The sequence below is a fragment of the Nuphar pumila genome, chromosome 2, assembly GCF_984573655.1.
Source record: "Nuphar pumila chromosome 2, dmNupPumi1.hap1.1, whole genome shotgun sequence".
Classification (NCBI taxonomy): domain Eukaryota; kingdom Viridiplantae; phylum Streptophyta; class Magnoliopsida; order Nymphaeales; family Nymphaeaceae; genus Nuphar; species Nuphar pumila.
This window is the reverse complement of record NC_143250.1, coordinates 138,736,745-138,760,829: the sequence shown is the minus strand read 5'-3', so window position 1 is coordinate 138,760,829 and position 24,085 is coordinate 138,736,745. Positions and strand designations below refer to the sequence as shown.

General features: G+C 39.2%; 1 protein-coding gene across 1 annotated transcript in view; it reads right to left on the bottom strand.

The window, feature by feature from the left end:
* Nucleotides 1-1,408: 1,408 nt before the first annotated feature.
* LOC149847304 (putative alkaline/neutral invertase D) overlaps nucleotides 1,409-24,085 on the bottom strand; it is a 60,748-nt gene continuing 38,071 nt past the window's right edge. Inside the window, exon 5 of the mRNA XM_089996923.1 lies at nucleotides 1,409-1,895. Coding sequence (XP_089853049.1) covers nucleotides 1,600-1,895 — 296 coding nt within the window. The 3' untranslated portion in view covers nucleotides 1,409-1,599. The remainder of the gene's footprint in view (nucleotides 1,896-24,085) is intronic.

Here is a 24,085-nt window from a genome sequence, read left to right as displayed (position 1 = left end):
GTGATATCTATAGTTAACTAAAAAAAGCACCAAATTAAAATTTATTCTGCTTAGACAATGTTTTAATAAAATCTAAAAAGTCAAACGTTAACAAACTTGCAAGAAGTCTGATTTTCTATTGAAATAATTCAATCCAATGCATCAGAAAATTAGAAATACATCGACAGGGTCAAAATTAGAAAAAAAAACTGCCAAGATGTCTTTTTGCACCGGTCATTTTCATCTCTCTTCTCTCTCAATAACAAGCCCATACTGGAGAGTAGGGGGTGTCAGACGGGCCAGATCTGATTCAAAATTAGGTAGGTCTAAACCCAGATCTGACATTGAAGTGCTGGTGCTGGATCCAGACCCGGGTCCAATTGGGATTACCATAAGAAAAACCATACCCAGATCTTATAAAGATTACATGGACCAGACCTCGTAAAATAATATTTTTTAACTTTTTAACATTGAAAAATCACGGATTTTAATAGGAACTCAGGCCAGATCCAGGTCTGGTATGAAATTTCACAAACCATATCTGGCTCCTTATACTAATCCGACCCTTTGAATCCGACCCTGACCCTGATTCTAATCGGGCCTCCTTTATTACCAAATCCTGATCTTAATAGGATTTAGTACAGGTCGTGTCCGGGTCAAACCTAACACGTTAACACACTTACTAGAGAGATCACCCAGTGGCTACATCACAAAGACACGAGGATGCAGGACCATAATGACAAAAGTTAAAAACGTTGGCAGGCAAAAACTCGTGAGAAATTGATTTTTTTTTTTTTAAAATCTCACAATTTTTTTGCAAAATCTCGACAATAAAAATATAATTTTTTTACAAATAAGTATAAATAAAAATATTCAAAAATAAAAACCACACAGTTTTTTCATGATAAATATCCGATAAAAACATAAATATCATGTTTGAAACACAATATTTATCATTTTGACAAAAAAACTATCAAGAAATTACCGCTTTTAACTTTTGGGTAATTTCTCGTGATATTTTTATAAATCTCGCGAGATTTGTCACAATGCGCAAGACACAGATTAGACTCACAAGTTCATTTTTTTTAAAAAAAACAGGACACGAAGACATTTTTTATTTTTTAATCAATAAAAACATTTTTGATATTTTAATATTAAAAATGGATTTTTTATTGAAATAATACTTAAAAGTATTAAAAATAATATTAAAATATCACAGTACACGTCAGTGTCCATGACATGATGGACACGCCACCAAAATGGAGTGTCAAGTGACAGCCCAGTGGGCTGCCCCTTATCAGGCCTGGTTCAGGTCGGCCCGGAACAATGCACACCTTATCCCCACATGCCTAAAAAAGCCAAGCAGCAGGTAACTCCGGTTCCCGGTTGTTAGCCCAACTGAACACAGTTTCCACGCTCGCTTCCAATATCACTCTGCAAACTACAAATACTTGGATTTCCATTAGCAGATCAAGGTAAAATTCATAAGAACGTCCACCATGGAATAATTTTTTTAAATACTTATTGGAGAATGTTACATTACAGACTGTAATGGAAAATCATGAATCTTAGGCCTCATCTAGAAAAACAACAACAATTATCTAATCACTGAACCCGTACTCAGCATGTCCAGGACGTGGATCTCTTGATGAGAGGCTTCATTTGCTTGTCCTCTTCAAGAGAGATCATCCCCAAGTGAGAAGGATCCTCCAACATCATCTTCGCCACCAAATACCCTGCAATCGACCATGTCTGAAACTTCCGAGCTTGTTTTCCTATGTATCTTCCAAGTTTTCCATCATAATATTCCGGCCAATTATCTTTGAGAAGCCTGCTTTCTGCCAGCTCGATAGCTCGTCGAGCAATCTGTGGCCTCCCCGTTTTTATGCATGCAGCAGTGAGCATCCACAATAGCACTGCAAGGGATTGTGCAGCAATTTTGGAACATATGTTAAGTGTCAGTGACTTTAAGAGTAAAATGCATTATGTTGATACTATGAAAGAGAAACGGTTCATCTAGGAAATATTTGAAGTTAAATTGCTTAAACTTCATCCCTGGAAATAACAAACAGGTTCTGCAGACACATGGATTAACATGTTAACAGATCTAATGAACACGAGTTTTAATAAATTAGTGGACAGACAACCATGTAAGAGTGAAGACATTATTGAATATCATACGCTTGATGCAATAGTGTGCACTAATAGGAACTCAGAAAGATATCTAACAATGGAACTTCAGATATCAAGAGCTGATAATTTCTCTAAGCCTATTCCCCTACTAGTGTCCTCCCTCCCCCCCCCCACCACCCCCACCCTTCTCTCTCTCTCTCTCTCTCTAAACCATGTTTTCATGTTTAAATTTCTCCATACTCCACACTCTTCATCATGTTTAAATTTCTCTCCTAGTGGTCCAGGCACGATGTAATTTTGATCGACTTCAAAACTGTCATCTTCAATCATGTTGATCGTCAAAAATCGCATAATTTCTTGGTATAGTTTGTTGAGGGATTGTTTTAATCATATCTTCACTTGCTTCAACACGAGTGCCTGCTCCATGTGGAAGCGCAAGAAAGGAACAGACTCAGTAGATAGAGAATACAGGCCACAGGGAGCACTGGTTACTGCAAGGGATCCAAGTTTTTTGTTTCAAACAGGCCCTCACGAAAAATTGTGGGAATAATTAAATTATGCACGTAGCCTAAGAAAAAGGATGAATGAAAAAGTACTAAAGGCATATATCTTTCCAAGTGATGAATGTATTATTTGCCTTTGTAAAGCAAGACTAGGTAGGAAACCAGAAGCATCATTAATAGTGTTAGAAGGCAGGTGGCATCCAAATCTTCCCAACCGGTAATTGGAATATGCTCAGAGTAATTTGAATCATAATTTGTTAAGGTTGTGGTGTTCTTCATTTCTACTTTTCTTGGTACAGGTGAAATTTATGTTCACAAAGTACAATTGAGAGGTCGAATGCCAGAGAAAAGTTTTCTTTTTGGATGGTCATATCAGAACCTGTGTTTTAGATTTCTATGTATCCATAAATGCCTGATTCCAACATATAAAGGAATGCACACAAAACAGAAATAAACTTCAATGTATAGTTACTTAAGTGGGCGTTTGAATCACTGACAGCGCTGGACAAGGACACTATGTTCTGTCCAGGACAGTTGAATGGTGTCCTTATCTAGCGTTTGCATCGAACCCATTAGAATGTTACTGTCCATGTGCCCCGTATTTGATTTATCATCATGGACAACTTGGACACAAATGTTTAAAAAAACTTATTTTGATAAAAAAAGGAAATTCATATTCTAAGTATACAACAACAACAACAACAACAACTACGCCTTCATCCCAAAACAATTGGGGTCAGCGAAATTCATATTCTAAGTATAAAAAAAGAAATTTGGATAGCATGCATTCACTCAATAAATTGCAAAAATATGGACTAAAATACATTCAATAAATTGCAAAAGTAGATATTAAAATACAAAACCCTTAAAATCTAAGCATACCGGAAAAAAAATCAGATTTAGCATATATTATCTCACCAAATTACAAAAATAGGTATTAAAATACAAAACCCCTAAAAATCTAAGCATAGAATAAAAAAACAGACGATTTAACATATATTCACTCAGTAAATAATAAAAATAGAGATTAAAATACAAAACCCTTAAAATCTAAAGCATACCAAAAAAAATGGATTTAGCATCATTCACTCAATAAATTGTAAAGATAGGGATTCAAATATTAAACCCTTAAAACCTAAAGCATATTTGGATAAGAAAAACGAATTTAGCATGCATTCAACCAATAAATTGGAAAAATACAGACTAAAATACAAATTCCCTAAAATCTAAGCATACCCAAAAAAAAAATCGGATTTAGCATGCATTCATCCAATAAATTGCAAAAATATGGATTAAAATGCAAAACTCCTAAAATCTAGCCATACCTGAAAAAAATGGATTTAGCATTCATTCATTCAATAAATTGCAATAATAGGGATTAAAATACAAATCCCCTAAAACCTAAACATAAAAAACAAAAATCAGATTTAGAATGCATCCAAAAAATTGCAAAAATATGGATTAAAATGCAAAACACCTAAAGTCTAACCATACCCAAAGAAAAAAAAATTGGATTTAGAATGAATTCACTAAAGTAATTGCAGTAATATGGATTAAAATACAAAACCCCCTAAAAAATCTAAGCATACCAGAAAAAAAAAATCTGATTTAACATGCATTCATCCAATAAATTGCAAAAAAGAGATTAAAATAAAAAAACCCTAAATTGCAAGCATACCCGAAAAAGAAATTTGGATTTAACATGCATTCACACAATCAATTGCAAAAATAGGCATTAAAAAGCCAAAACCCTAAAAATATATACAGAAAAAATGATTATTTAGCAAACCCTAACCCTAAAATCGAATTAGGGTTCACTGAGAGAGAGAAGTCGAGAGAGAGAGAGAGAGAGAGAGAGAGAGAGAGAGAGCACCTCCTTGATGTGGCCACATCAGAGAGAGGACGCTAAAGAGGAGACTTTGGTGAGCCAACGCCGAGAGCGAAAGCAGTGGGGGAGAGAGAGAGAGTCGATGGGGGATGGGGTGGGTGGTTTGAGGGGAGGTGTCAGGGTATACCTCCCAATCTCGACACCTTTGTTTTTCTCCTTTCATTTTTTTTTTGTTTGTCCCGTCCCATCCTATCCTACACCGTTCCATGGGTAGAGGCGGAACATTGCGGGATGTGTGGCCCGTGCATCCCTCGTTTGCGTGGGTGCACAGGCGTGCAAGGGGCCAACACGGCAAGCATCCTACGGATGCTATGTTCCATCAATTCAAACGTCCCCTAAATATTCTACTATTTTTCTTGATATGTATAGCCCACAATGTTGTTAGTGATCACAAGGTTGATTGCCTAGTTCTCTCAATAGAGGTCATTGCAAGTTAAGCCTCTTATTCCTGATTCTGATTGGATGTTGTTAGTCTTAAGGCTTGGCCAACTCATTCTAGTAATAAGCTTTTGAAACATATTGTCAGGCATTGTTTAAAAACTCGCTGAGTCAACCCAGTGACTCGGTCATTTACTGGGTCAAACCAACGAATGACCCGAAAAATGAACAAAACTTGGTGAGCCATGGGCTGACTCGACCGAGTCAGTCGAGTTTTAGCATGACTCGGCCAAGTTTTATCATGACTTGACCGAGTCATATATATATATATATATATATAAAGATGGTTATACATATATTAATAAAATTATACATTAAACATACTATAAAAATATCATATACTGGACATTATATACAATATATTAGTAATATGCCATAAAATATACATAGTATGTACATATATTTACATATTTTATACAAAATATAAAGTTAACATGACTCGGCCAAGTCACTGGGTTTACTCGGCCGAGTGACGAGTCACTAGGTTTTAAAACTATGATGTCGAGACTAAAAAGATTATCAGCAAATCCTTCTGCCCTGCAACATATTGTAAACCTGTTGGCTAATTGCACACACTTTTTTAGGTTATCTAGTGCATTTACTTTTTCTTTGGACAGGAGCCAAAAAAATTATTTTGGCCCTTGGCTAAGGCCTACAACCTAAATGATTTTCTTCAGAAATAGGGCAGTGCTTGGCTCTAACAAAGCCTGCAAAAGGTGGCAACAAAAAACATACCAGACCTGTCACATTGCCACCAGATTTTGTCTACCTCCTCAATTGGTTTATAGTCCAAAAATAATTTTATAAGGAGCAAACAATTTCTCAAACTTATTGTCCTTAACTTCTAAATAAACAGTCCATCCTTCCCCTTGATTCCAATAATGGTCGATATAGCAGTATAGCAGCTATGCAATCCTGAATTGTCAGTCAATATTTCCTTTCCACACTTTTATCTTTCCAGAAAAACATCAGCCCCCAATTTAGTTATAACATGCTATTTAAAATCATTGAAGATGTATACCCAGCCCCTCCAAACTCCCAATTTATTGGAATAGGTCCACTTCCACTGCCAGCTATATAAATCATTTTTATTTTCAATTGAACCAATGAACGGCCTATTTTCAACACATAAAGCCCACCATCACTTGGTTAACAATGCTATGTTTACTGGGTTTAGTCTTCTAGTTTCCCAAACCTCCAGCTTAAATAGGCAGTGTATCATGTCCTCGTGCATTATCAACTCCCCTCCATAGAAAGTGTTAAATTATGTATCGATATTTGTAATCTCATATATATATATATATATATATATATTCTTATCCACCCGAAAAGGGTATTTCTGTAAATTCCTGTTTTACGCATATTCCATTTTGGAATATGCTTGTAACCTTTCTCTTTATTTTATTTTTTCCTTTTTTCTTTTTTGTTTTTTTGTATTTCGTGCCACATAGGGAGGCTCCCCAAAGAGTCGTTGGGGAGCGTCCAATGGTCACATATGTGACCGTTGGGGGATCCCAACGACTCTCTTGGGAGCTCCCTATGTGGGAGCTTTGCTTTCTTATAAATAGGGGATTCCCCCTCTTGTATTCTCATGGCTTTGAGTCAAAGCCCAAGTGCTCAATAAAGTGATTCCAATATTTTTTATGCCGTTGTGCATTTGTGAGATTTTGTGAGTTCTGCTTTTGTGCACAAGTGTTCTAAAGTGTTCTTATTGTGCATGTGTGCCAAGTTTATTATCAAGAATATTAAGGTCTTGATCTTAGTATCTTGTTGGAGATACTTTTACATGGTATCAGAGCCTCGTTGAAGAAGGAAAATCATGCATCTCTTCATTTTTGAATTGCCTCAAAAAACGTGCCTTCAAGCTATTGGAGTTTGAAGTGGATCATCTTCTTCGGGCAATTTTTTAGAAGCCTCTTTTATCAAGAAAGACTTAAAAATCTTTTGAGGTACGTGTTATTTTTTATCTTCTACTCTCTCTAATGGGCGAAAAAGACTCTCACTTTTCCCTTGGTTTTAAACTTATTAGTTCAAACTATCATGTTTGGGCCGGCAATATAAAAGCCCATATCAAAGGAAAGGGTCTTTGGGGGTACGTTCAAGGTTCAATACCGGAACCCGAACCCAAACTTATAATCATTGAAAAAGGGGATATTAAGATTCTTGAGGGGAAAGATAGACAAAAAGCTCTAGAAGATTATTCAAAATGGCATGATGAGTGGGAGATGAAGAACTTCAAGATCTTGTCTTGGATTTTTTCGTCCGTAGAAACCAAGATCAACGCCAACATCATTAAGTTCAAAAAGGCCTCTGAAGCTTGGTTGTACCTTGAAAAAATGTATACTTCAAGGGACTTATCACACAAGTATTACCTCCAAAAGAAGACTTTGACCCTTCAACAAAACAATTTGTCTATTCAGGAATATTTTGCCGAACTATCGTCTATTTGGGATGAGCTTGCTATGCTCGAACCAAAATGGAGCGGAGAAGCAATTAAGTTAAGACACAAACAACTAGAGGAAGATCGATTCTTCAATTTTCTAAACGGACTTAGACCCGAATTTGAACAAATTCGGTCCTCTCTTCTATCCGCCTTTACATCTCCCTCTATTGAAGATGTAATCACTAAGCTTAATGGTGAGGAGACTCGTATGGGGATTAGTAAAAATAATCCTAGCATCCTTGCTACATCTTCTCAAGATGATTGTGAAGGGGTTAATGTCATGTCAAGACCCGAGAACAATATGAAGGCTTACAAACCTCCTCATTTCAAAAATCAAGGACAAGGAGGAAATGATCGATATGACAAAAGAGACTATAGCAAATTAACTTGCCATTTTTGTAAAGAACCTAGGCATATCAAACCCATTTGCCCCAAATGGAAGAAAATCCTTGCTGCGGCTATGGCATCCCAACCAGAGGAACGACCATCTTTATCAAATGAGCCGCTTTCCCTTCAACAAATTGTGGATGCTCTACAAACTCTTCTCAAGAGAGGCATTTCCGGAGCCACTATGACATGCTCCTCATCTCTCGGTAAAATATCTTGGCTCTTAGATTCCGGTGCATCTTTTCACATGACTCCAAGTGCTTGTTCTCTTTCCAATTTTTCTAAAAATTCTCTTCCATCTTTTGTCTTAACGGCGGATGAAACACCTCTTGAAATTAAAGGAATAGACAATTTTGAAAAACAAGACTTCTTTATTCCAAAAATTCGTCTTATACCAAAACTTAACTTAAACCTACTTTCTGTCTCTCAACTCTCGGACTATTGTTGCGATATAAAATTCTCTTCTAATAAATGTTGGATACAGGATCGCCAGTCCGGAAAGTTGATTGGGTAAGGCTTTAGGAGAGGAGACCTTTACTATGTTGATTTTCTCCAAATCCCCAAGAACCAGTTTTGTAATGTTGCTCAAAACAAAGATATTCATGTATGGCATAAGAGACTGGGGCATCCCAACATTGTTAAAATCTCTTATTTGCCTTTTATTAAGCATCTTTGTAATGAGAATTTTGTATGTAATGAATGTATTCTTGGGAAAATGAAAAATCTATCGTTTACTCAAAGATCTATGTTTACAACAAAATCTTTTGAAATTGTTCACTCCAATGTGCGCGGTCCGGCTCCTGTGATATCTAAAGGAGGTTTCGCATGCTATGCTATTTTTGTGGACAATTTCACTAGATTTTGTTGGATATATTTTCTTAAACATAAACATGAAGTTTTTTCAATTTTTAAAACATTTCATATGATGATTTTAAATCAATTCAATGGAAGTTTAAAAATTCTTAAAACCGACTTCGGTGGAGTATATCTTTCAAATGAATTCAAAAGTTATCTTGATAGTTATGGTATTCTCCATAAAAAATCTTGTCCAAAAACCCCACAACAAAATGGGTTGGCTGAACGAAAACAAAGGCATATCGTTGAAACAACTAGAACCTTGCTCATCTCTCAGAATATTCCGAAAAGACTCTGAGTTGAAGCAGCCCTTACATCGGTCTATCTCATAAATAGACTCCCATCAAAAAAATTGAACAAGGTTTCCCCATTTGAACGATTGTATAAAAAAGAACCCGATTATAGCAGGTTACGGGTTTTTGGATGTAAATGTTTTGTCCTTACTGACAAAAATGATAAACTCTCCCTCAAGGCCATTCCTTGTGCCTTTCTTGGTTATTCCGAAACTCAAAAGGGTTTTCGGTGTTATGATATTAAAAATGATAAACTATATGTTTCTAGAAATATAAGTTTTTTGGAAAATCTCAGTGGTTTTGAAAAACTTGAATCTAATGACGAGAATGTAGACTATTCTTTTTTATTTGATCTTTTAACTGAAAGTGATGAAACTAGTGATGATGAGTCAAATCAGAATGACTCAAGTAATAATGAAACCAGTCCTGTGTCCTCTTCATTTCATCAACATGTCAATGAGGAACTGCATAGAGATCCCATAACCTATACTCATAGAGATAGAAATACTTTTAGAAGTGCCCTTGAAAGATATGATGATAGGACTGCTCCTCAAAGTGAGGAAAACCTTCGTAGGACCGAAAGACATAGAAAAACCCCTTCTAGGTTCATCTCATATGAGTCTTTTTCACCTAAACATAGAGTCTGTTTACGCGTCATTCATTCTTACATAAAACCTAGAAACTTCGAGCAAGCACAAAAATGTCCTGAATGGGTAGCCGCAATGGATAATAAACTCGAAGCTCTGAGAAGAGCCAAGACATGGGTATTTCAAGACCTTCCTAAAGGTAAGAAAGTAATAGGGTGTAGATGGGTATTTAAGGTTAAGACTAAGAGTGATAGGACCCTCGAGAGATACAAGGCCCGTTTGGTGGCAAAAGGATATAGTCAAGAATATGAGATTGATTATGAAGAGACCTTTGCCCCGGTAGCTCGAATGGTCATTGTCCGATGTCTTATAACTGTTGCATCAATCAACAAATGAAACATCTATCAAATGGATGTTAAGAATGCATTTCTAAACGGAGATCTAAATGAAGAAGTGTATATGGATGCTCCTCCTGGAATGGAGTCTGCTAAAGAAAAGGCGCTTCGCCTTCGTAAAACACTTTATGGTCTGAAACAAGCCCCCAAGGCTTGGTATGATAGGTTTAATTCCGTAATGTTAGAAAATGGTTTTTCATCCTGTTTTACTGATACTGCTTTGCTTGTTAAAAAATCCAATGCAGGGATTGTTATTTTACTTCTATATGTGGATGACATGCTTATAATCGAAAGCGATTCTAAAGGAGTTAAAAGCATAAAATCAATTTTAAAGAATATGTTAGAAATGTCTGACTTGGGATTTCTAACTTATTTTTTGGGTATTGAAGTAGCATACTCTCATAGAGGGTTTGTGAAACTCCTGCTATAGTAGGAGCTAAAATGAAAATTGATGATGGTGTTCCTCTCTCCGATCCTACCCCCTAGAGACAACTTGTAGGATCATTGATGTACCTGAGTATTACCAGACCAGATATCTCACATGCAGTTCATACGACAAGTCAGTTTCAGCATGCACCTACTTTTGTTCACATGAGTGCCGTCTTACGAGACGTAAGATACCTAAAGGGTACTCTAAATAAGGGAGTTTTTCTGTCATCCTCTTCTGAGTTAAAATTAATTGTTTATACTGACTCTGATTGGGGAGGTGACCCAAATAACTGTCACTCCACCACTGGTTTTTGTGTGTTCTTAGGTGATTCACTAATCTCGTGGAGATGTAAGAAACAACAAAAAGTTTCTCTATCTTCAACTGAAGTTGAATATCGTGCCATGACAACTACTACCATGAAAATTGTATGGATTCATAAGCTGCTTAAAGACATGGGAATCACTATTGAAGGGCCTACTAAGTTGTGCTGTGATAACAAGAGTGCAATTTACATTGCAAAAAATCATACTTTCCAAGAGCGGACTAAGCACATTGAAATGAACTGTCACTATATTCGTGAAGCCTACTTGAAAGGAGTCATTGATCTACCTTATGTTACTTCAGAATATCAGTTGGCAGATTTTTTCACCAAAGCCTTATGTGCACAAAGATTCAACTTTCTCCTTGGCAAACTTTCGGTCATCATGCCCTAAGTTTGAGGGGGGGTGTTAAATTATGTATCGATATTTGTAATCTCATATATATATATATATATATATATTTTCTTATCCACCCGAAAAAGGGTATTTCTGTAAATTCCTGTTTTACGCATATTCCATTTTGGAATATGCTTGTAACCTTTCTTTTTATTTTATTTTTTCCTTTTTTCTTTTTTGTTTCCCCATCAATTTCGTCAGCCTCTGGTTAGTCTTTCTGGAAATCTAAAAAATAGGCATTAAGTATGATGGCATGCTAACTGATATGTGCTTAACTAGGGTATTTCTACCCGTCAAAGAAAAGTATCTTGCGATCCAAGGTTGAAGACTCTTGGATATGTCATCGTCCACTATGACCCATTTTGATGTCCACAAACAACTATCGAGAGTGATCCCAAATATTTTAGAGGCAAATCACTGCTCTTACAACCAAAAAAGTGTTCTGCAGCTTCCTCCACTTCATGCTCAGCATTAAACACAGAAAGGACACACTTTTCCTCATTAATGGTAGGAGAAAAACACCATAGCAAAGGCTTTGAGAATCAGCCATGCGCTATTCATTTGAGTAATTGAGGCCACCCCAAGACTTTGGATAGAACTAGTTAAGACCAAAGAGTTATTTTTTGTATCCATTTTATCATTTAAAAAATTTAATTTTTTTTTTTACTTTGCAGAAGCTTTCCAAATGCTTCCCTTTGCTTCTTGCCACTCGCTCAAGACATTCTATATTCTGCTTCCAATGACATTTCTTAAACCACCAATTTCTGAATCTAAATATGGTAACTATTAAGAAAATGGCTTTTTGTTTGTTGGACCATGAATATGGTCATCCAAAATTATTTTTAACCATAAAACCATTGCAAAGAGCCATAATATTGCCTTTGTTATTTTTATTATTGTCTTTCAACACAATGTAAAGTCCCCCATAAATGCGGAAAAGAGTTTGTACTCCTCATAAGTCTTCTCTAGTTCTTTCCAAAATCTGTCCTTTACTTGTAAGGTAATTGATCCATGTCATGTCAACAAGGTCATGGGTTGAAGGTTGGCTGCCAAAGCCCACAGACCACACAGTATGCTAGGTGCAATAATTTAAACTTACCTTTGCTGGGCTCTAAACAGTGAATCAAAAGTTTTTGGGTGCAACTTAAAGTGGAGAACCTTGTATTAAAGGTCTACATATTGTCATACGTGGACTTTGGACGTTTGGTCCTTGTAGCTCGTACCAGAGGGGTACTGCGAGTTTTGGCCTTGGGTGCCAGGACCTAGAGGGTGCACTTGTTCTATTGGCTATATGTCATTTTCGTGATGGTAGTTGTGTCTTGGCCAAGATATTGATACCATAATGGTACACTGCGTACTACGTGAAGCGTTGACTCGAGTTGTGTAAAACCCACTTAAAAAAATCCTTTTCGGACTCGGGTCAGATTTGGACCCGACCCGGATCCGATAACCCATTAGGGTTATAACACCCGACGCAGGGGGGTGAGTTTTTTTTTAAAACCATCTTCCTCCCCCACGCCGCTCTCCCTTTCCCCCTCTGCAAGGAAAAGGAAACCCCTTTTGGGTTTCCCAAATCACGCACCCCCCCTCCCGTGCCTTTAAAAGAACGCAAGGGTGCTCCTCCTCTCTCGCCTCCCTCTCGGCTCCCCCCTCCCTGCAAGCGACTGAGCCGACACCGCATCTCCTCTCTCTCTCTCTCTCTTTGCGTGCGACGCCGATTGACAACAGTGCCGCCTCCCTCTCGTCCCGCTATCGCCGTCGGCGACCTCCCAGGTGTGTTCTCCCTTTTTCTTCTTTTTCCTCTGTTCTTCTCCTTCTTCTACCTCTTCTTTCTCTCCTTCCTCTGTTAGCTCATCGGGGAGCCGAACCTGCCGCGCCCTCCCTCTCCCTCTGTTGACTTGCCGGGAGGCCGGCAGGAGGCCTGCGGCCCACTGTCGTTCCCTCCCTCTCCCCCTGTTAGCTTGCAGGGAGGCCGACAGGAATCCGACAGCCCCCTGCCGCACCCTCCCTCTCCCTCGATTAGCTCGTCGGGAGGTCGGCGACCCCCTGTTGTGCCCTCCCTCTTCCTCTGGGGTTGGCGAAAAGACGGCAGGAGGCCGGCGACCCCTATCGCGCTCTCCCCCTGTCTTCTGTGTATGGCCGGGGGGCGGCAGGAGGTCGGTGGCTCCCCTGCTGCCCTTGTTTCGGACAAGCAAGGGCTCAACTTCCCATATGCCATGGCTCTTCCCTGCAAGCAAGGGCACACCCCTGTTGTCGTATGTTCCTCGTAGGCAGGGTCGAGGCCCTTGCCGGTGCTTAACTTTCAGAAGGCAGGGTTGTAGTCCCCTTCCTCTGTCATATTTCTGAAAGCAGGGGTGCAACCCCTGCCTTTGTTTGTCTTGTCGGCAGGGGGTGTATCCCTGCCGCCTTCCCTTTGTTGTCCTTAGGCTGGCAAGGGCACGTTGCCCCTACCCCTGCCTTTGTTGCGGGTAGGGGCAACGCCCCTGCCCCCTTTCCTTTTTAGTTGCAATTAGAGTGGTGAGCAGGGGTTGCGCCCTTATCCCTTCGCTAATTATTGATAGGCTGATAGAGGTTGTACCACTGTCCCTTTCTGTTCTTTAGAATGACTATAGTTTTCTAAGTTTTCACATTTTTGCAGATTTATGCAACAGATCCCGCTCGTGCACTGCGACTCGAGCCCTACATCACCTACACTCGTAGACGCACGCAGCGACACAACCTCCCGATGTAGGGGAAAGTTGCACGAGGACTTTGGATGAATTAAATAAAGTAATTGAATCATGAGATAAGAATAACTGGCATATTTTCATGCACGCGTAAATATGGATGAAAATGACTTGTGATGATATGCTCTTTACTTGACTTTATTTATCAGAAATTATGTGTTTCCTGTAGTCGCTATGTCTTGTATGCATAGTATGAGTTATGCTGTTAGTTTACTGTTAGTAATCTTCTCTACTTGCTTCTTATTGACGTCATATTGCATATGTTTAGATTGGCTATCACATTTTGTTCTTGATGTCGCCCTCAGGCAAGCCTCGCAGGGTGTGCAGGTGCGCGTACCATATTTCGTGCCTTTTGAAAAGGTGCAAAATTGTATACAAGCGCTAAAAGCTCGAGAGGAGGCGCTTCCTTGCACAAGGTCGACTTCTCGAGAACAAAATCCTGCTTATAAAGCTTGTGTTCGATTTATGTGTTGCTAGATGCAACTAATTATACCCCGAGTCGATTACTCAGAAGGAAGGATTGAATTCACGACGATCCCAAGACTTGGTTGAGATTTCCATGTTTCGTAGTGATTGTGCATGCCAAGTTATATTATTGATTTTATGTCATACGAAACACAATGTTGGAGTTATCCGTGAAACTCATGATCTACTGTTATCGTCGAACCTTTTTGACATGTACTGTATGTTCACTACAATGAGTAGTATGAGAGGTCGTTGGGTACCTCGAGCTGTGCAATAAGCACTCTGTTGAAATAAATAAAGATAATGATGTTCGCCTCCACCGGCCAAATGCTCAAAGAGTTGTGCATGTCAAGATTGAACCAAATGAATTGCAACATATTGAATGTTACCCTTTTATCGTAGTCGTACCTTTGACAGGTACAACCGTACCTTTGAACAGGTACATTTGGATTGTGTTACGATGATTGGATGATGGGGTTGTGGCAACCTCGAAACGTGCAAATAACACAATGTTGAGGTCACATAGATGGTGATCATTTGCCTTCACAGGCAAGATGCTCGAGTTGGTTGAAAGACCAGAGCAAGCAGAATGGGTCTTCATTTAATTAACACCTGATGCACCCATTCAAACCGTTGACTCCCGTCCAAAGAGAGGACGTGAAGGTACAAAAACTCCGATGGACAAGTACTTTAATGGCAATTACGGGCAAAAGACTCCAATTCCCCAGCTATCGGAGTTAGGAAAAATGGGCTACAAAAGGTAGCTTTAGACACTTTTGCAGAAGTTGGATGCATCCTTTGGAACTGTAAGAAAGTGAAAAATGCACTACAACAAATGTCTCTCAACAAGTTCTCACAAATACACCACAAGAACCACAAGGGTTCACAAAGAGAATTCAAGAATACACACTACCCGAAAAGGGTATACAACATGAAAAATAAATAACTTTATTGAGTTGAGATAAAAATTCCACACAAGATATGGATTTACAAGGGGAATAGCCCCATATTTATAGAGAGGTAGAGAAGAGCCTTAAGGGCGCTGTTGGACTCCCCAACAGCTCTATTAGAGGCTCTTCTCTACCTCTCTATAAATATGGGGCTATTTCCCTTGTAAATCCATCTCTTGTGTGGGATTTTTATCCCAACTCAATAAAGTTATTTATTTTTCATGTTGTATACCCTTTTCGGGTAGTATGTATTCTTGAATTCTCTTTGTGAACCCATGTGGTTCTTGTGGTGTATTTGTGAGAACTTGTTGAAAGACATTTGTTGTAGTGCATTTTTCACTTTCTTACATGGTATCAAAGCCATTGGTAGACATGCATTGGGAAGCGTGTCATTCAAGTATTTCTTCAAGAAAGTGAAGACTCTTTGAAGGATTGATTGTGTGTAGCCGTGAAAAGCTTGGAAGGCTACCCACTCTTGTTTTCATGGTAAAAGTACTGCCTTTTCTTATTTGTTTCTTTTTTCCCCTTTCTTTCTCAAGATTGTAAAATGGATGACAATGATAATGTCACCATTAAGCCCATAAAATTAAATGATTTAAATTATGTAACATGGGCTTCTATCATGAAGCACCTCATCTGAGGAAAAGGTCTATGGGGCTTAGTTGATGGAACCGATGAGGAACCTCAACTAACTCTCACCAAAGAAAGAGGTAAAGAAGTACCTCTTTCGAAAGTTGAAAAAAATAAGGATATCTCCACGTATGAGAAAAATTAGAAAGAATGGAGAATGGGTCACGCCAAGATCATGTCTTGGCTAATCTCTAGTGTGGATATAAAGAAGTGTTCAAGTCTCGCAACATTTGAACACGCCAATGATGCATGGGAGTATCTTAAAAGAATGTATTCTCTTAAAGATATTGCTCACATTTGTAATTTGCAAGAAAAAGTTCGGAATATGGTACAAGGGGAGAAGAGTATTAGGGAGTACCAGTGTTGTGAAAAGCGTTGAGGCGTAGCGAGGCGTAAGCCTCAATTTTTTTTTTTAAATCATAATTTTTACATTAAAATATAATATATAAGAGTCTATTCTTATTATTTTGACTATGTTGAACACATCCATGGAATCATATTTGGCCAACACGACCTTTGTCGTATAAGCTTCAACTAAGGGGTTTGGAACCAACAAAGGATAGCAAACATTTTCCCTCATGTATATATTTCATTTGTGCCTGGACTTGGACATGGACCCGATTAACTTATATCTGGTTGGACCTTGGATCCATTATAAACCAAACCCGCTTAACTGGATAGTCTAATAAGGGGAGCAGATCGGGTCATGCTGAACATGAGCGTTTTTTCTCATGCCGACATCGTGGCCATCCGATTTGCATTTTAAAAAGCTCAAAAGTCAACAAAACCATGTGGCATTCATCCAAAATGCAAACAGACAACCACGATGTCCGCATGAGCAAAAACGCACATGTTCAGCATGACCTGATCTACCCCCCTTTCCTGTGGACCGCAACGTCTCCATCACCATAACTCATGGTTACGTACGCTTTCTTCCTCTGACTGAAAATTTTATAAACAGATTTTGTTTGCAATCCGAAGGCTTCCAATCCCTAATTTCCATTATTTAATCTTGTTTTCTTCATTCTTTATAACAATCCCAAATCTCAAATCCCTATCCTTCTGTAGTCTCTTCGCCCATACCGAGTTCGTTGTTCTCCCTTCTGATCTCCAAAGCAAGATAAAAAAAGGAAGAAAGTTTTTTCCTTCTCTCTGTTGCTCGATTCGCATGAAAAAGGCCGGGAGTAGGTGAAGGAAATGGAGGGAATCGACGATCACTCTTTCTCCAGACTCTTATTTGCTTCCTTCATCCTCCTCCTCCTCCTCTTCCTCTTTGCGGCGAATTCGTCGGAAAATTTTGGGTCCAAGGCCGCGAAACTTCCTGACGATCAAGGTGAGTGTTTCGCTCCCTCTCTTTTTCTGTTTTTTCTTATTTTTTTTTCTAATTTTGAGGTGAAGCTATCGCCTAGATCCGTATATCATTCCCTACACTCGAAATAATGAGGCCATTGCCGATGTTTCCTATGGTGTTGACATTTCGAAGCTCGCTGATGCAGTAGATTTGGATAGCGACCCCATTTGACCAAAACATGGTGAGGCGCGTACGCCTCACCTTGAGGCGTTCGCCTCAAAGCGTATGAGACGTGCGCCTCAAGGCGTATGAGGCATGCACCTCAAGGCACAAAGCCCCTCGCCTTGAGGTGAGGCATGCTTTTTGTGCCTTGAGGCGCGCTTTTAATAACACTGGGGAGTACTATAATAGCTTATCTGAGCTATGGGAAGAGTTGGCTCTTCTTGAACCAAAGTGGCATTGCCCACAAGATATTGAGCTTCGCCAAAATCAAGTCTTATGCATGCGCCTCAAGGCACAAAGCCCCTCGCCTTGAGGTGAGGCACGCTTTTTGCGCCTTGAGGCGCGCTTTTAATAACACTGGGGAGTACTATAATAGCTTATCTGAGCTATGAGAAGAGTTGACTCTTCTTGAACCAAAGTGGCATTGCCCACAAGATATTGAGCTTCGCCAAAATCAAGTAAATGCGGAGCATTTCTTTCAATTTATCAATGGGTTGAGACCCGAATTTGAAACAACCAAGTCCGCTCTCCTACATCGGGGAAAGGTTCCCTCTATTGAAGATACAATTGAAGAGCTAAGTATGGAAGAAAATAGACTCAAGAAACGATTCGCCAAGAGTGATGATGATACAGTTCTAGCTGTATCAAGACCAGGCAATCACATTCGCACATACAAACCGCCACATGTTGGAAGGATAAATAATGAAAGACAAGGAGGTAATTTTGAAAGAAGAAAAGTTATTTGTTATTAATGTCATGAATCAGGACACGTTAAAACTTACTCTCCAAAGTTGAAAAAACCTTATGAGAAGAAGGTAGCTATTGTGGAATCAACGAAAGAATCAAATGAGACATCCATTGGAAACATGTCTCTAACTCAGCTGGTAGAGGCTCTACAGCCTCTTCTTAAAGGAACTTCTTATTAGAATATGGATCGGATATGGATCCATTGAAGGATCCATATCACATGTATATTTATGTATTTTGTATTACTAATACAGAGCAGTTTTGTCCATGCAAAAGAAGTTGTAACCCTATTAAACTTAAACAGCAGAATAGAGAGATCAGTGTGGCGGCCGATTCTTAACAGGTACCCGAGTTATCTTTCTTCTTTTTCTCTTCTCATTTCTCAATCCTTGCAGCAGTTTTCACATGGTATCAGAGCATCGACCCCTCTGGGAATAAAAAGGGCTTTCATCGGGACCGAGAAAAGTTGTGTTCACCTTCTCATCAAAGCTGTGTTCTCCAACTTCGTGTCTTCCAGTTTGTCTCACGCAAGGCTGCTCTCTGAATAAAGCTGCTGTGTTCTCCAACTTCGTGTCTTCCAGTTTGTCTCACACAAGGCTGCTGACTGAATAAAGCTGCACTTTTGTCTTGGTTTTCTAGCCATCAGGTTTTACTCCTTTATTTCTTGTCTCATCTGAATAAGGTTGCACCCTCTTTTTTCTTGTCAGGTTTTACTCCTTTATTCTTCTTGTCTCATCATTTCTGTCTCATCTGAATAAAGCTGCCCTGGAACAGTTTTGATTCCTCATCTCACGTGACACCTGGTAAAGTCTGGTCACACAAGTCCCTTTTATTTTTATTTTTTTGCTTTGGTCCACGCAACTCAGCTCTGGTCACTTAAACACCCTGGTCACGTGAACACCTCCTGTTCACGTCATTCGTATTTTTTTTTTGTTTTCACATCTTCTTGGTCCACGCAACTCATTGATTGAGTCTAATCTGAACCCTATACAGATTTGCTCAAGCACGCAGCAATAGAGTCTTTACATTCCTTTTCTTTTATCCACTGTTATCTATCATTGTTTGCATTTCTCATTGATTGAGTCAGATCTGAACCCTACGCAGATTTGCTGACTTAAAGTTGTTTTCCTCTTTCTTGATTCTCCATTACTCTGTCGTGACTAGTGACATAATCTCCTCTGTGTGCCGGGCCCTACCACAAAACTGTTCTCTATCATAAGTTTGCAAATGGACAATTCAGTCAGCTCGGGGCTTTCCTCCAATTTTCTTGGACAGCTAGTTTCTGAAAAATTGAATACCAATAATTATTTGACCTGGAAACGTCAAATCACTCCCTTCATCCGAAGCCAAGATCTTTCAGGCCACTTGGATGGCTCTACTCCAATGCCTCCAAAATTTATTCCACAAGAAGCAAAAGAAGATGGAAACTTACCAAACATTGTTCGTGATCCTACCTTTGTTATTTGGATGAAGCGTGATCAAGCTCTCGTCGCGTACATTACTTCTACACTGACACAAGAAGTACTTGTTTCTATTCCTGATGATTGTACATCTAAAGAATTGTGGGAGAATCTAGCTCAGACTTATGCTCAAATATCAGAGGCTAAGGTGTTGTTTCTCAAGCGCGAATTCCAGCTTTTAAAAAAAGGGACAATGACTATTATTGAGTTCTTAAATCAAGTCAAAAGCATCACAGATCAACTAGCCATTGTTGGATATCCAGTGTTCGATAAAGAAAAAGTGCAGCAGACCCTGAATGCCTTGGGATCAGAGTATCATGTCCTTGTGACTTCCTTACTGTGCTTGCCTATGTTACCTAGTTTTGAAGATTTGCGTGCTAAACTGTTCCAATATGAGATGTCCTTGAAAAGCATTTCTGATGCTTCAACAGGGCAATCATCTATGCATGATGTTCTTGCCACCGGGATGACTGCTGATCGTACACGAGGAGGGCGTGGCAACAGAGGTAGGGGAGTACAAATCCAGGGTGGACGTGGGTTGCTACCTACACCAAATGTCACTCCCAGTCTGACAAGGAATGTTCTCACGTGTTACCAGTGCAACAAACGTGGCCACATCAAAGCCAATTGTTGGTTCAATCCTCAGAATCCTCAAAATCGCAATAGAATACAAAACAATAGAAATGTTGCTACATCAGGATCTGCGGGTACCTTTTGTGTCAGTGATGATGCTAAGGATCTTCTCTTGTCAGCTATGGCTAACTTGAACCTGAAGCAGAACGATGATGGAATATGGTATGTCGACTCTGGGGCAGCTGCTCATGTCACTGGCAATGCAGGTAAGTTCTCTACCTTAATCCCTTATTTTGGAAAATCTAATATTGTAACTGGAGATGGAACTCACCACTCTATCTCAAACGTAGGCAACGTCTTCATTCCTTTGTCTGAATCTTTGTCCACTCCTTTATCTGATGTTGTGCATGCACCAAATATAAAGAAAAATATAGTCTCTGTTTCCAAGCTTGTTGATTCTACCAATTCATCTGTTGAATTTACTCCTACTTCTGTCTTTGTCAAGGATCTTCAAACGAAGAAGACGTTCGCTAAAGGAGAGCGACGTGGAAACATGTATATCTTCAATGAAGATCCAGCCTCCAATGTTCTGAAGCCTTCCAACTCTGATCACGTCTCTAGAAGTGTTTTAAGTATATCTCAATGTAATAAGCCAGAAATTTGGCATTCTCGTCTTGGTCATTGTAGTCAAGTCTTTATTGAAAAATTAGTGTCCAATGGATTTCTTCCAGAGTCTGTTCCACCTTCGTTGAAGAATAAGATGTGTTCCAGTTGTCAGGTTTGCAAAAGTCATGTACTTCCCTTTCATCAAATAAATAAAAGAGCCTCCATGCCTTTTGAGATAATATGTTCTGATGTTTGGGGCCCAGCCCCCAATCCTTCTTCTTCTGGAAGTAAATATTACGTATCTTTTATTGACAACTTTTCTCGCTTTACCTGGATATTCTTTATGAAACACAAATCAGAGGTTTCCCTTATCCTTCGTCATTTTCATGCCTACGTTAATACCCAATTCTCTCAAAATATTCAAATTCTCCAATGTGATGGGGGTGGTGAGTATTCCTCCAAAGAATTTTTAGATTTTCTTCAAGATAATGGGATACATCGTAGAGTTTCTTGCCCATACACTCCACAGCAAAATGGAGTTGCTGAGCGTAAACATAGACATATCGTGGAGAGTGCAATGAGCATGATGCATGGCTCTAACGTGCCCATTAGTCTTTGGACAGAAGCTTTTCATATTGCCACTCATGTGATAAATCGTCTCCCTATGCCTATTCTTGAGAATCAGTCTCCTTATTATGTTCTCTTTGGAGTACATCCAGATTATGATGAGTTACGAGTTTTTGGCTGCATGTGTTATGTACATATTGATAAATCCGTGAGAACTAAATTTCAGGACAAAGCTTCTATATGCCAATTTGTAGGTTATGCAGATGAACACAAGGGATACAAGTGTTATGACCCTGCCAACAAGAAGATCAGAATCTCTAGAAATGTTATTTTTGATGAAAATAGTTTTCTGAAAAATAAAGCAGATCATGATTATGAACATATTGACGCATCTGTCAATTGGTATGATCCATGGCTAAGTGCTGAACTCATCTCACATGCTGCAGAACATACTACTTTGGCTCCTGGAAGCATAAACGATGAGATAGTTTTAGATGAGGCATCAGGAACAGAATGTCAAAGATATAGAGGAAATGTCTATACCAGGAGGCCCAGAGAACAAACTGATGTACCTACAGAAGGACGGGTGGCATTGTCCAGTAACAGAGAGGGACCAAGAAGATCAGGCAGGATAAGACACCCCATTGAGAAATGGGTGAGTTATGATAACTTCTCTATGGATTTTCAGCTTTTTCTATCCAAGATTGAAAAACACGAGGAACCACTTGGATTTCGTCAAGCTATTCAATCCAACAAATGGATTGAAGCAATGAATGAGGAAATTGAGGCACTTCATGAGTGTCAAACATGGGAGATAGTTGGTCGTCCCCCAGATAAAAATGTTGTTGGTTTAAAATGGGTATATAAGATTAAATATAAACCTGATGGTAGCATTGAACGATACAAGGCACGTCTTGTTGCCAAAGGTTTCACTCAAGAATACGGTCAAGATTATGATGAGACATTTAGCCCAGTAGTGAAAATGGGAACCATTCGTATTATTCTTGGCCTGGCCATTGAACATGGGTGGACTCTTAGTCAGCTTGATGTTAAAAATGCATTCCTTCATGGGGATTTAAAGGAAGAGGTCTACATGGAACAACCTCAAGGCTATGCAGAGGGAGACCCAAAAGAATATGTATGCAAATTGAGCAGAGCTTTGTATGGCTTAAAGCAAGCCTCCAGGTCGTGGTTTGAAAGCTTCTCCTTAGAGATTCAGAACCACGGTTTCCTCCGCTCCCAACTAGATCATTCGCTATTTATATACAGAGATGGATCCAATATAGTTTTCTTACTTATATATGTTGATGATATCGTGATCACTGGTAATGCTCCAGACCATATTAGACGAATTAAAGATTTGCTGAGTATGCGATTCAGGATGAAAGATCTTGGAGAACTGAGATATTTCCTTGGTGTAGAGGTGAACAGACAGGATGGAAAAATGTCATTAACCCAACACAAATATACTCTTGATCTTCTTACCAAAGCAGGAATGATAGATTGCAAACCTCTACCTACACCTAGTGTTGTCAGTCAAAAGCTCAGTATTTGTGATGGTGAGTTATACCATGATGCAAGCAAGTATCGCAGTTTAGTGGGCATGTTACAATATCTTACTTTTACTAGACCAGACATTGTATATTTTGTAAACCAGGTATCCCAATTCATGCATGAGCCAAAGACTGGTCACATGGATGCTGTTAAACGTATTCTTCGTTACCTAAAAGGCACAGTAGGTGATGGACTCACATATGTACAATCTTCATGGGGGACACCGAAACATGACATAGTGGCTTACACAGATGCAGACTGGGCAGGGGACCCAAATGAGAGAAGGTCTGTTTCAGGATACTGTGTTTTTATCGGAAGAAATCTAGCCTCATGGAGTAGCAGGAAACAGAAGGCTGTGGCACGATCTAGTACAGAGGCAGAGTATAGATCTATGGCAGCTACCACAGCAGAAGTGACCTGGATTAGACATCTACTTACAGAGATGGGAGAGAATATCTCAAGTTCGACTCTTATGTGTGATAATAGAAGTGCTATACAAATTGCGTTCAATCATGTTCATCACAGTCGGACTAAGCATATTGAGATTGACCAGCATTTCATCAGACAAAAGATAGCAGACAAAGAGATTGAACCAGTTTATGTGACTTCAGAAGACCAAGTCGCCGATATGTTCACAAAAGGCCTCACAAGTAATCGTTTTTGGTATCTGAAGAACAAGTTGCACATGGTTCAATCGCATGCACAACTTGAGGGAGGGTATTAGAATATGGATCGGATATGGATCCATTGAAGGATCCATATCACATGTATATTTATGTATTTTGTATTACTAATGCAGGGCAGTTTTGTCCATGCAAAAGAAGTTGTAACCCTATTAAACTTAAACAGCAGAATAGAGAGATCAGTGTGGCGGCCGATTCTTAACAGGTACCCGAGTTATCTTTCTTCTTTTTCTCTTCTCATTTCTCAATCCTTGCAGCAGTTTTCACACTTCTTCCTCTGCTGGAGCTGCTGTTTCTTCTGTTGGCATCTCCGATCCAGGTAAACCCCTATGGCTTCTTGACTCTGGTGCTTCATTTCACATGACATCAAATTTAAAATTACTGTCGCACTGTTATAACTCAAGTGGATCGAGTGTTTTTACTGCGAATGGAACAATCCTTGAGATAAAACGAATAGGAAATTTCGAAAATAACTCTCAAAACACAAAAGGATTTTGTGTTCCAAAAATTAGATATATCCTTAAACTTAATCTAAACCTCTTATCCAATCATAAGTTTGAGGGG